The sequence below is a fragment of the Nannobrachium achirus genome, assembly GCF_963921795.1.
Source record: "Nannobrachium achirus genome assembly, chromosome: 3".
NCBI classification, from domain to species: Eukaryota; Metazoa; Chordata; class Actinopteri; order Myctophiformes; family Myctophidae; genus Nannobrachium; species Nannobrachium achirus.
In genome coordinates, this window is record NC_137812.1 from 27,083,514 (window position 1) to 27,097,290 (window position 13,777).

At 41.4% G+C, this 13,777-nt stretch overlaps 1 protein-coding gene across 1 annotated transcript; it reads right to left on the reverse strand.

The window, feature by feature from the left end:
- Nucleotides 1-1,813: 1,813 nt before the first annotated feature.
- On the reverse strand, nucleotides 1,814-12,222 carry b3gnt2a (UDP-GlcNAc:betaGal beta-1,3-N-acetylglucosaminyltransferase 2a). Its single transcript, XM_080721062.1, has 3 exons — nucleotides 12,070-12,222; nucleotides 5,989-6,097; nucleotides 1,814-4,715 (listed from the first exon to the last, which is right to left on the reverse strand). The coding sequence occupies exon 3, from the start codon at nucleotides 4,692-4,694 to the stop codon at nucleotides 3,489-3,491; it is 1,206 nt and encodes a 401-aa protein (XP_080577188.1). The 5' UTR covers nucleotides 4,695-4,715; nucleotides 5,989-6,097; nucleotides 12,070-12,222; the 3' UTR covers nucleotides 1,814-3,488.
- Nucleotides 12,223-13,777: the final 1,555 nt, after the last annotated feature.

Consider the following 13,777-nt stretch of genomic DNA (forward strand, 5'->3'; position numbering starts at 1 on the left):
AATATTGGTGAGTTTGACGTCGTTTAACACAATCAGATAGCAAAAAACTGTTTTGATGCATTGGATCCCTATGGGAGGTATTGCAACCCTAGATTCATCCGATTATAAAAAAATCTAGTGTTGCAATTTGCGGCTAGGGGAGAGTGGTATGATGAAAATGTATTGAAAAATTATAACTTACCTTTGAGTCACAGTGTTTAGTAAATAAACCAAATATGAGAAGAAATATGAATGGACTTTTCAACCTTAAGCGATTTCGCAGCATTTTAATTTAACTGTTTGAAATATTTGGAAAATGTATGACCAGCGTCAACTGTCTGCTGTTGACTTGATCTACTCTCAAATATCATTGACAATCAACAGGTGAAACATATCAAGCTGCTGATTTGTTTTACTGTGTAGCTACCAGAGCAGTATAATCAGAGAGTGGTGTCACCGCGGGGTCAGAAACAGCGCTGGTCACGTGGTTCATTGTCACTTTACACCTCATAGACTTCAATGCATTTTGTAAACTTCCGGTTCGCCGTTTGTCACTATACGCCAATAGATGTGTGCGTAGAAGACCTGGCCCCATGAAGTGAACGGGAGTGACGCAACTCTCCATTCTAGGGCTCTGGTAGCTACCAGCAGAGGTCGCAATAGTGTTTTCAATAACCAATATGCATTTTCTACACTGCCTTTTACTGCTCAGAAGTAGTTGCTCTAGGCCTAGCTATTGACAAAGCTTCCCACCCAGAATGTGTAAAATGCATATTCAGTGGTTGCTCTACATATTTTAAAAACATAAACAGATTGGCAGTACTAGAGGGTTCATTTAAATCTATCGCTGTGATGATCACAGGTGTGCAGGTGACTAGAGGGGTCAAGAGCCCCTGCCTTTTGGTTTCAGCAACTTAGTAATTCAAAGTTAATAAGAGATACAAATCTATGTCAATATCAAGCAGATTTTATCATATAATACAAAGATAAGGAGGAAACATGTATATATATAAAAAATCCTAACTCTTTCTTATTTTTTTACACATCAAACAATCCCAAGTAAAACAGCTGCAAACTTGAGCTTGTCTGCAGTAAAACTTCCACTATTCTAAAGGGACCCCAAGAACATGTAGCATAATATTATGAACAGACATCTCTCCAAAGTTTGGAGTGAGGGGCGGAGAGAAGTGGCAGGTTCAGAGAAAGCAAGTTGTAAGAACTTATGATCCTATTAAAAAAGTATCTAGAGTAAGTTAAAGAGTTCTTATCATAAATCTAAAGTGTTCCTATCGTGAGAATTTACTGTAGCATTATCTGTGGGACATTTCCGGAGAACAGCTGACATACAAGCTCACATCGCGTCGCAGATGCAACCGTTGTGAGCTTGTAGATCACACTCGGCTGCGGCGCCGGAAGCTGCCGCACACCTTCTGCGCAATGCACGATGGGACGTTGGAAAAAAGTTGTGGATAGCCTTGTGAGAGTGGTAGCAGAGGCGTGTTTAAACCTAAAGCATCGCTGCAGGTTTTTAAAATGTAGAATATATGTGACAATACACTTGAACTTGAACTCCAATCTACTGTACAGTATATCACCACAAATTAACTATGATAAATACATTATTTTGTTTTCCTTGAGACCACACATGGCAAATGAAACTTGCCCCTGTTCATAGAGCCATTGATGATCACTTTTTTGTCCAGTCACAAAAAGAAGCAAAAGAAATTCACAGATTAATTTTTTCAAATGAATTATCATACAAAAATATCCAGGTATTTATTTCCCAAGATGACTTAAACGATTTGACAAACAAACACAGATAATAAAGGCCACCCTCAACTCCAAATGAGACTTGATGCTAGTTATCATGGACTTATGAACACAAAGAGTCAAACTCACTTTAGACACGCACACGCAGTCGCACACGCATGCACACAATTACAGCAGCAATTTATCTCACATTGATAGCATACTGTGTACTGTAATGACAGCTGGTAACAAAACAAAATAGTCAATTGACAATAATCACAAAATGTACAATTTCATCATCAAAATTAAAGTCTCAAGTAGTGGTAAATAAAAAACAATATCATAAATACAGTCTAGGGTCAAGTCAAGTGATTAGAGTGACATATATGGGGTCACATGGTCCAGCTTTTCCAAGAGCCAATATGTAACACGGAACCCACCATGCACACTTTTTGTAAGCTGCAGTGGGTAAAACCAACAGCAAAATTCATTCAATTCATAAAACGCCTTGATATGTCACTTCATGAAAACATAATGCTGAGCGAATACAGTCGAACCAGACAACGACTAACCTCCAATTTTACAGGCGAGTTCAGTAGTAAAACATATGGTGCAGTAGTTGCTAATTTCCCCTACAGAATAACATGTACAGTATTCCTGACCTGCTGGTCTAAGATCAGATCTCACCAGCACCTTTCCAACTGTGTCTTCAGCACTTTCATGTCATTAAATAAAAAATACCGGGCACTACAGAGAGAGAGCGTAACACACTCTCCCCAAACGGAATACTGAGGAAATTATACCATGTACTGTAGTAAGAGCTTAGGTGTAATTGAATGACCAACTTCCTTTTTTCTGAGTTGTTCTGTGGCAAATGGTCTGCATTTATATAGCCTCTTTCTCCAAAGTGCTTTAAAATGTGTTACATTCATTTGTGTGTGTGTGTGTGTGTGTGTGTGTGTGTGTGTGTGTGTGTGTGTGTGTGTGTGTGTGTGTGTGTGTGTTTACGCGCAGGTGCAATGTTACCACATCTGTATTTTAGTGCATGTGACAATTAAAATAAACTTAGACCCATGAACCTTATACACCTACGCACTGACAGTAGAGGCAACCATGCAAGGCACCGATTAACCTGCTCAACGGTTTCACACAAATTCAGGAGCCATACCTCCTGAGCCAGCTGTCACTCTTGTTTGCTTTACATTTTTGTTGTTTTTCAAATATTTATTTATCCAGGGAAGGGTTTATTGAGCGTTCATACTATTGCTTCACCACCCTGCTTTATAGTTATAGTTACACACATTTACCCTGGGAGTAGCTCTGTACAACCAAAACCTTGTTCTGTCAGCTACACAGTGAGTGGAAAACAAAGGAAATGTTGAACATTCATATCATTTAGAAGTCGAACAAATCTTCAGTTTATGTAAGTAAAGAGAAAAAGAGATTGTTGCTGCAGCTACACCGATTTTTCACATTCCATTCATATAGCAAGAGGTAACTCTATTATTCTTGCCCACAGACTGTACAGTAGATTTAAAATTGAGGTTTCAGAGCTCAGATTCTCTGAACATAGTCTCAAACGTGACTAATTAGATCACATGGTAAAGAGAACACTTTTGCGTGATTTTCATCACTTCTGAACGATAACCTGAACAGATATCTTAAGAGTTCACTCTTTCACAACCGTACAAGTTTAAAAGGACTCCAATAACAATAGTATGTAGCAAATGCAACACTTCTTCATAGATTGATATGAATGCTCACTGGCACTCTACGTTGGGATCGACAAGCCAAGACCATATCTGGATCATTTCCTGTGGCGTCCGACTGTGCACCAGCATTAGGCTCTTATAGATGCACGGGTTGTACCTGTACTTCTCCTCGATGCCAAAAGTCCTGAAGCCCTTGTGCTTTTCTGGGACGAGGCCCAGCTTTCTCAGACACATCCCTGTATAGACGTCGTCAATAGGGTACAGGGCCACCTGTCGAGATATTGCGCTGAGACGCAACGCCAGTTCGCCCGAATACAAGTATCCTCCACCCCCAGCGTAAGGAGGGTACTGTCCAACAAACACGCTCTCCGGGATGAAGTACTTGAGTTTCTGGTCCCGGTGAGGGCCCGCGTTGTCGATGACATCACCTATGAACAGATCTGTGGCTCTGGCCTCTGGGAGACCTTCCAGGAAATCAATGATTTGCGGAGTGTTGACAAAGACGTCATCGTCAGCTTTAAGGATGTACTGCACGTGGGGACAGTGTTGGCTGACCCAATCCAGGAAAAGAACCTCCTTAAGGGTCAGGTTAAAAAAGGTGTCCCTGTACTCCCATTGGAGGATGTCCCTGTGAAGCTCTGCCTCATGGTCCAGCATCCACGACAGGTCAGGGAAGAAGTCAACCGACGTGGCGCTTCCTAGCAGGAAGACCGTTACCACAGAACGATTGGCTACGACCCCCGCCCGCCCCCAGGATTCACGAATGGCCTGCCGCCTATCAAAGTGCGGAGCCAGCGACTTAATAGCCAACAGGAGGTAGGGTTTATTATCACATATGTGGGGTTGATTGATCAACATGGGGTAGGTCCTGCAGCGCATGTGCCTTAAAAAGTCCTGAAAGCGCTGCGGTAACGTGTTGAAGTCTGAGATCTGAGTGGACACGCGGCCGTCCGTCTCACATGGGTTGAGGGGCGCTGTGTCGTTCAGCCAATCCGGCAGGTCGAGGAGGGAGGCATTGGAGAGGGCTGATGAGAGGATGGGGTTGGAAAAGAAATCCAGGTGCTGCTGCTCCTTGTTCCAGAAGGACTTGCTTAGCGCCTGTCTTCGCCAGAACCTCTTGGATGGAATCCGGACCTTTCGCCAATCACTCTTGTCCTGGCCCAGGTTTCGAGACACCACCACCAGGATGCAGATGAAAACGTTGAGCACCAATATCATGCAGATCACCCTGGCTTTCCTGCGGCTGGTGGGCATGTTGGTGCCTCCTCTCTGGGCCTGGAAAGAGAGAGGAACAGAGGTAAGATCATTAAAATGTGACACAAAAACAGCAGCCTACAAGTTGGCAGATAAGAGTGCCTCTGAGCACTTACAACAAACTCAGGATAGAACATGGGTATATGTAGATACATAGCAAGTCTGTTTTCTTAAGAAGATCGGAAGACAAGAGTGTGGAATGTGTGGAAACAGATTTGGTAGTCCTGCAGGAATGGGCCGATGCGCATATTTCCTGCTCTCTCCTCTCTTCCTTCAACAATGGTGGCAGCCAGGCATCATGGGATTCCATTTAGACATGCTCATGATACCAATTTACCAGCAGCATTAAGTCATGGCCTATAGACTCCATACACACAAAGGTGCTCATGCATCTTAACACTAAAGCTTTTCAAGCTTTTAATATAATTATAATTATTATTTAATTTTAGATTTGTTTTAATCTGGCATGATATTCATCCCATTGGCATGCAATTCAATGTAAGGAATTCTAAAATAACACTACTGTAAATAAGTGATTTCTGACCCATGTGGCTCCTGACTAAGTGAGTTCACATGACCATGACAGGAAAATCCCAACAGCTGAAAACAGGGAATGAAGCTTAACCTCGAATGACATTGCACATTAAACATCAACCTGCTTAAAATAGAAAACCTACATACGCACAACAGAACTGCACTTTCTGGCACTGTAGCAACAGTCACTCTATTGTTGATTTTACCTACTAGTGCCACACTTTGCTCTCCACCCTGCTCTCTTTAAATACAAACACTAGGATAGGACATTTTATTTTCTGCTCCTGATGAGTCTGGTTTTAGTGAGAAACACTGGCAGTCTGGCATGTGTCAACTCAAAAGTCTTCAGAGTAGCCTAATGATGGGTTCACATTCACAAATAGCAATATTAAGTCATCAGCACTTGCAAATATGTAGGCTATGTAAGACTTAATCTGCACAGCAGTAGAAGGAAATGGACAGATTTCAGTTCCTCAGTGTTTCTGAGAGATGTGAATGTGAAGTCACCTTATGCTCATCGTATCCCTGTGTGAACTTGATAGGTTCTGTTGATAGGCAGGGTACAGGGTATTTGGTCAAAATCATCCAATACTTTTTAACTAATATATAAAGTATGAACATTTGCCTGATTAGGTCTAGATTGTTTAGCTTCTCTGGTTTCAAAATTTGCATGTTGTTCCAAATTCTGTCTTTATTCTGTTTTCTTTTATTCAATATTTTGCCTGTGTGAGTTTTTCAGAATGTGAAGACCTGGTTTTACCTGACTGGTTGGAGATGCTTGGTCCGTTGACTGCCCAGAGCTCTATTCACGCCATGTGGTTCAGTTGGTTGGTAAACATCCCCAGGGGCCTAGTACATTATCAAGCCACCTGTAATGAAGCACATTCACACTGTGAATCAGACAGTACACACTACCACTACATTGTATGTTTACTTTTTGGTAACACTGGTGGCACAAGCCAGGTAAAATTGACAGGACATTATTAGGGTTGGAGGCGGTAACCGCCGTACCGCCGTACCGCGGTATACCGAGGTCTACCGCGGTGTCATTGTGCTTACCGCGGTAAAAAGACAAAAAAAAGGTCTATTTTTTATTGGAAAACAAGCGAGTTTTAAAACGGGGGAGAAGCGAGGACCGCATGCGCTCCATGCCGCTCTGCTCTGGGCCGTGTACCACACGTTGGAAGCCACATACGTCACTCAGACACAGACCTGCACACAGTGCACAGGGCAGTAGAGTACGGAGCACAACTCTATATGACGGAGCAGCATAAACTTTCTCTGTAATCCACTCGACACAAGGATGTTAATACATACCTTGTGTTGTGGCATATCTTTTTTTATTCATACGGATTACTGGCGGAGCGCGGGCCGCGTGGACTAAAACCGAAAATGAAACTATTTTACTTTTTCCACCGCGTCGCACGTTGTGCCCCGTCCGGCGGCGCGTCGGCGATTTTATAACCTTTTCTGTCAAGTCTTGTAACTAAAACCTGTATATAGCAGCACTCAATCACTGCGATTTGAGAGTTGAGACGTGACGTGAGTTTACAGAATCACTGTACACGATCTGACTACCCTTCCTCTTCTGGTTTGTTCACACAGCTGTTTGTGTCTGAAAAGCCCAAGTAGCTAGCCTACGTTACTATGGTAAACCCGATCTAAAAGCTCAGAACGCGTCGCGGATGCGATGTGTTGTGAGCTTGTAGATCTGCTCCTTTGAAAGCCAGACCCGCTGTGCTGTACGGAGAAGTATAACTCGGGCAGTCAGGCTGTGGAGAGGCGACTTTTGGGAAGATGATTGCAATATTTTGGCTTATCGCCGAACCTTAATTAATAGATACGGGGGTGCGGTAATTACCGCAGTACCGGCGGTAAATGGGAAGACGTAATCGCGGTAACAAAATGTCCATACCGCCCCAGGCCTAGACATTATTGGGATTTTTAAAAATGTGTATCTAACACGTACCAATACAATGTGTAATCTACAAAGGGTTTCTCCTCACAAGCATCAAAAACCGTGAACCACAAAAAAATAATGCAATGAGCTCTAGGCTACAATGTGACAGAAGAATTAGTCATTGACCTTGATCTAGAATGGTTCTTACCAGTAGGGGTGGAATGGGTTAAAAACATGTAATAATAGCCTTGTTTGTTTTGCGAATCTATGAGATTCCATGTCTTTCACCCATGCCATTCTGGGACAGTGAACCATTGTGTTGCCCGTTGGATCAAATAATGTATCTATGTTCACATACTGTAGCATGGCTCCAAGTTGTAGTGGAGACACTGTTAATTACTTCAAATACTTTTCAAGAGAGCATGAAAAAGAAAAGGAAACATCACAAGTTAAATGTCTGTAACTAAAGGAGCTTCTCTGATTGATTGATTGAAGAATTTATTAGAAGTTTGCAATAGAAAAAAGTACAGTTTCATGACAGTACAAATCACTGGTACAAGGTCAACTAAAAGGAGATCCTAGAAAGCCGAGGCTTATTTCCACAGGAACCACACTTTAAGTATCTCATATACTTAAAGTGTGGTTCTTTGAAGAAGTCGAATACACCTCTCCAACGGCATTAAACATGAATGCCTTTATCAATTGATTAAATATGTGTTACTGCTGCACACCGGTTTCTTTGTGTGAGTACAGTTGGTACAGTACATGTCAAATAAACAGAATCTGGCTCTGATAAAAATGTAGGTAAGAATCATTAGGCCTGCCTGCACAGGTCTAACCTGTTTCTAGCCACTATGGCAGGGAGCCAGAATGCAACCCATTATCTGTCTGCTGTGGGTGAAATGAATGCTTATGGCTTTGAATATTCTATATCTTCAATAAAGCTGCCTTTTACTGTCACATGAAAAACTGGTGGTGCTAGAAGGGTTCATCCACGATGCTCAGCAAAACGTCCGGTACATTTCACAATAATTCACCCATTCTGTTTCGAAATATAGCTTGTATGTGGAAATCTTGGCCTATAGGTGGTGCTAGACAAAAGGCCAAGGAGTCACCAGCCAAATCAGTAGGGATCAACCTCTGGGGGAGCAGGAAGGCACACCGCAAATCCCATGAAATCTAGACATGTTGGATGGAATGAACGACCAATCAATGAACAAACTGACTGACATAACCATCCTATAGCCACTTAAACCCTCTAGTAAACGTAAACTGAATTGACTCTGTTCTGCTCTTTACTCCAAATCTCCTCTCACCCAAACATTGCCCATCTACAAGCTCACAATGTGTCCGAAAACGGGTCATGTTGAGAGCTTGTATAATTATCAGCTATTTTTGTGAATGTACAGGGATGCTAAGGTACGGTGGTTAGAGCCCCACAACCACTAGTGTGGCTAATAATAGTAATAATAACACTTTTATAATAAGTAAGTAACTAAGTAGGTTTAATGATACTTTTATGTGTATAGCATCTTTCAAAACAATGTTCCAAAGTGCTTTACAAAAAAGGACAAGATCAAGCAAACATACAAGCAACAAGACAGTCACTGATAAAGAAGAATGCAACTATACCATAGATAGACCTTCCCAGTGGAACTGCGTTGCTAGGGAACAGCTTGGGTCCAACATAAGCACTTAAACCTAACCCTATACTTAGTTGAACGGGGTCCCCCAGGGCTCTAAACTAGACCTTCTAGTATTTCAACACAAAAGTAAGGTGGAGTTATTAGTTATACTGGCTTTGACTGTTGCAGTTTACAATAGCATAAAGAAGGGAGAATAACAGAAAGGATCATAAAAATCACACCCGTGTGAACTGAGCGGTGGTTTACCCACCAACCCTCCCCCCTCCCCCCGTCAGTGTCATACAGATCAAAACAAGTCCTAGATCAAAATGTAAAGGAGCTTTCAGTGTAATGCGCAATTGAGAGGCACTGAGGAGACAGGCTTGGGTTTTGTTCAACAGTCTGACAGTTGCTAGAAAATTTAAATAAAGCTCTGCCAAACTCTGGTGTTGTGGCTCTTGACTCTGCTTGACTCTCCCTAATTTTCGGTTTTCGCTGAATGTATGTGCCAGAACAGGGACACTTGCTGTCATCTGCTGATATCCACAAACACGCCAACAGGAAATAAACTTGCATACGAAAACAATAAAACAAAAAGAGCAGAAAAGAAGAGCTATAAAATATATGATTTTGGGAACTAATATAGCGGAACTATTGATACATGGCACACAGGTACAAGAGGAACTCTTATTCACAATGGAAGTGGACTCAATACGTCCATGGCAGTACTGTATACAGTTTATCAGTATCACTAAACAAATACAGGAAAAGAGTGTTGATTTAATCCTGCCTGCAAGTTCATTAAGGACAGGAACCCCTTTTTGTGTTTTTTACCCTGCAGGACGAGAACACGTGTTGTTGTTGTACAGTACTAGCCTAGCTGAGCTAGAAATCCCAGCCATGTTAAAACAAGGAGGGAATGATAGATACTGCAGTTAGTTAGCTAGATGCATTAGTATCTAGGCTGGCCCCAGGCTAGTACAGTACAGCACAACATAATTGTTTTGTTTTGTACGTTTTTCTGAAAACTTCAGATAAGGATTTAGAATCGGCCTCAGGTCTAAACGGGTTAATAAGTTATGTGTAAAGGTCCATTTTTGTCTGTCAGAGTTACCTTAAGACTCAGGTTTGTGTAGTGTGCATACATTCAGCATTCTATTGTTGAGTTCTTTTGAACGCACATGCCAACTGTGAGTAGTATCAAGTTACATTACAGCAAGGTGTTACTTCTTCTTTTGTAGTCTTGTTACAGAAATATACCAATGGAACTGGAACATCTCTAAACCCTGGTGAAAGAGGGCTGGTAAGATGAGTGCGATCCCACTGGCACCAGCAGCAGAGCAAGGGACACCTTGTTCCACTTTGGAGCCAGTAAATTATCTCTCTGTGCAAACACTCACGCCAGCAGTCAAATAATGAGCAACACAAGTATTGTATCCAACCTTTGAGTGTGAAATAGATATTAGCATGATCAAAATAATTTAACTACATTTACCCTGGTGTCCATATTTTGGGTATTTCATGTCATATCAAAATAATAATAATAACTCTACAAGCTCCACAAGCTTGTAGATCAGCTATTTGAGCTATTTGTTATAGGCCTACAACAAGGTATATACTGTAGTGCGTACGTGGCTTAAGATATGCTTTTGTTTACACATTAAGTGCATTTACAATGCATCTACACAGAACATGATGATTGTGTCCTTGTTCTCACTCTCTCTCCCTCTCACACACATAGCCGCACGCACGCACGCACGCACGCACGCACGCACGCACGCACGCACGCACGCACGCACGCACGCACGCACGCACGCACGCACGCACGCACACACACACACACACACACACACACACACACACACACACACACACACACACACACACACACACACACACACACACACACACACACACACACACACACACACACGGCTGGGAGGGAGTTAAATATTTTAGGATTAATGTCGCTCTACAGGCTCTAGGCAACCCTGCAACAACAGAATATCCTGTTATTGTACTAAACAGTTAACTAAACAGTTAACCTAGTTCTGTTATCTATTACTTTCCCTGTAATGAATGAGAGGCTTTAGCCCATACTGTCACTGTAGGCCTATCACTCTGAGGGCCAACATGAAACTACATTTTGATTAGAAATGTGCCTTAAAATGTATTGAAGATCTGGGTGTTAAAGACAGAGCAACAGTTATGTTTAAATGCTGGAATTTCAAACGACGAGGGAAAAACTGTACAAATTAGGGCTGGGCAATGTGACTTAAAAAAAGAAGAAAAAAGAATTGCCCACACCACTACTATGTTATAATTTGGCATTCTCATAAACAATAAATATGTTAGATTTGGGGCGATTTGGAGCGAAGTCTTCCGAAAAACACATCTAGTATAACGTTTTTTGTAATGTAAAGAGTCCACCCTGGTAAATTCGCCCAAGCTCGAAGATCTACAAACAAATGTAATTAATTTCAGTTAAATGATATTTGCAAATCCTGACCATTGCAAATATAGCTGATTTTACATAAAGGCCAATAATATACCAGACACAGTCAATACAGTCTGTACAACTAACTTCCTGCACTCATGATGCATGCTGCTTTTCCAGAACTGTTCTCATTTTAAGGCAACTGATATTGTTGTATAAATATGTAAATATCTTAAGTTGTCTCATATCTGTTGCCCTGTTTAAATCTCATCTGTGGTATCACCTTGAACTTTTTCCTGCAGACTGATTGCTTGATAGTCATTTAGGAATATGAATTCTAACAGTGCATGTTTGTAATCATGTAAAAGTCTGGGTTTCCGAGGCTAGTAATCATGTAATATGAGCAATTTAGGAATTTGAACGTATTGTAATCCTGCTGTTAGCCTAATTTATCTTGAGTATAAAATCTTCAGAGCCCTTCAGCTTGTGATCAGAGATATAATTTGCATATAGGCTACCACCTATGTAAAATCAAATGTGCAAGACGTACTGCATGGTTAAATGTTAAACAATGTGCACCTTCTGCTTACCGTCACTGTTATGTGTATTAAATACAATTATTTAAACTGAACTAATCCGCCCCAACTTTCGGTTTCCCTATAGGCTACACCTGGAAGAGGACGCAATACTTTGTAATCGCCTATACTATCACGGTCAAATACATTTACAAACTATGAGAAAAGTTGACATAATTATGACACGTAGCCTAATCGCGCAGTTTGCATAGCGTGCGAGTGTGACCCAGATCATAATATGCACACACCTTGTTGTACTGGGCCGGCAGGACACGTGAGAGTGAGAATATAACCGAAACTGTACCTGAATCATAAACGCCCCGGTCCTTTCTGCAGCTCACAACCAGAAGCAGAAGTTGTACCGTTGTCCGTGGTTGTTGTGTCATATCAGAGAGGCATGGTCACTCATTCGTTATTTCTCAGTTGGAACTTGGTCGCATTGTAGGGCCAATAATGAGGCGAAAGGTCTTGCAGTTTTACGTTAAGAAAAGTTTGTATCAGCTCTAGTGCAGGCAGGCAGGCAGACAGACAGACAGACAGACAGACAGACAGGCAGGGCAAGCGCACCGTGCTCGTGATGGTAAACTGCCTGCTACTGTTTTTATCTGTAGAGGGTTTATGTGCGGTGACTCCTCCTTGAGTAGTTGACGTAGCACAATGCTGCTAGGGTAGCAGGACCGCACTTTACTTTTACTACTTTTTTTTGCTGTGTATATGGGACATATAGGCTAACAAAGGCACCACAATCGTGTTATCTGCAGACTGCAAGTGCATTCAATTCATTCATTTTGTTGTCAAAAGGCTAATATTACCAGTAACCTATTTGTTAATAAACACACATCGATGTATGTACGCACGCACGCACGCGCACACACAGGTCTACAGCAGGGGTCAGCAACTTTTTTGAAATGAAGTGCCATTGGAGGCCCAGGGACACATGCACTGCATCCACATTCACTTAATGCGGCCCACAGGATTATTGGAATACTGATATATTATATTAATTCCAAATATGCAAAACAGGACCTCCTTTAATTACCCCTTTAAATATTAGTAGTTTTTGATGGCTAGATATTAAAATTGTAGGTTACTCTTTGTATGTCCAACGTATTTGTAATAAAGTTCATAAAGTTTACATATTGTAAGTAGGGTGACCAGATCCAAATTGTTCATTTGAGGGACAGAAGTACCGCTTGTGTGGGACAATGTGGGACGGGCGGGCGATGGGGTTATAGCAACTTATTACTTAAAATTCCTTGATGTCATAGTCGACCATAGGCCTAATATACCTACTGCCTATAATTTTTTGTATTAACCTGCTATAGTCTGAGGATATTTCTATTGTTATTTTTACAGGTTTAAAACATATCTTGTAGGAAAAATGCAACAATTACATTGTTTAATTTTTAAAACTAGCGTGTAGGCCTAAATGTGTTCCAACTTGATTCTATAGTAGAATACTCCAACCTATTTCGCTTTTGTTTAGATCAACGATGCTGCAGCGGTGACATTTGTCTCTTAAAAAAATACATGTGTCCACTGTCCAGACTAGCTTCATTTATTAGAGCCTGACAGTCACAATGTGGGACAGTGTCTCAATTTGGGGGACGCCTGAAAAGTCAGGGAAATGTGGGACTGTCCCACCCAAAGGGGGACATCTGGTCACCCTAATTGTAAGTATAACTAAATAAAGAACACACCGCATTGCGACACATTTAGCATTTAGACTGGCTATTTTTAAGAACTTATTTGTGACAGTAGAATGATGGAGTGGTCAACAATTTACTCTATCATCAAAGTTGCCCAACCCTGTTCTAGATAGTCAGTGTGCCATGTCAACATAATAATGACACGCCATCAAACATTCTTCTGACATATTTCGATTGGCAGCGCAGGACACTGTTATAATGATCATTAGACTCAGAGCAATAATCCACCTTTCTCCCAGAATGCCAGAATCCCTCTCAGTCAGTTTTAACTTCATATTTAAAAATGTTTTTAAAATAAAAATC

Bases quoted from the DNA above. Each gene is read 5' to 3' on its own strand.
- b3gnt2a (XM_080721062.1), bottom strand. From the start codon at position 4,694: ATGCCCACCAGCCGCAGGAAAGCCAGGGTGATCTGCATGATATTGGTG.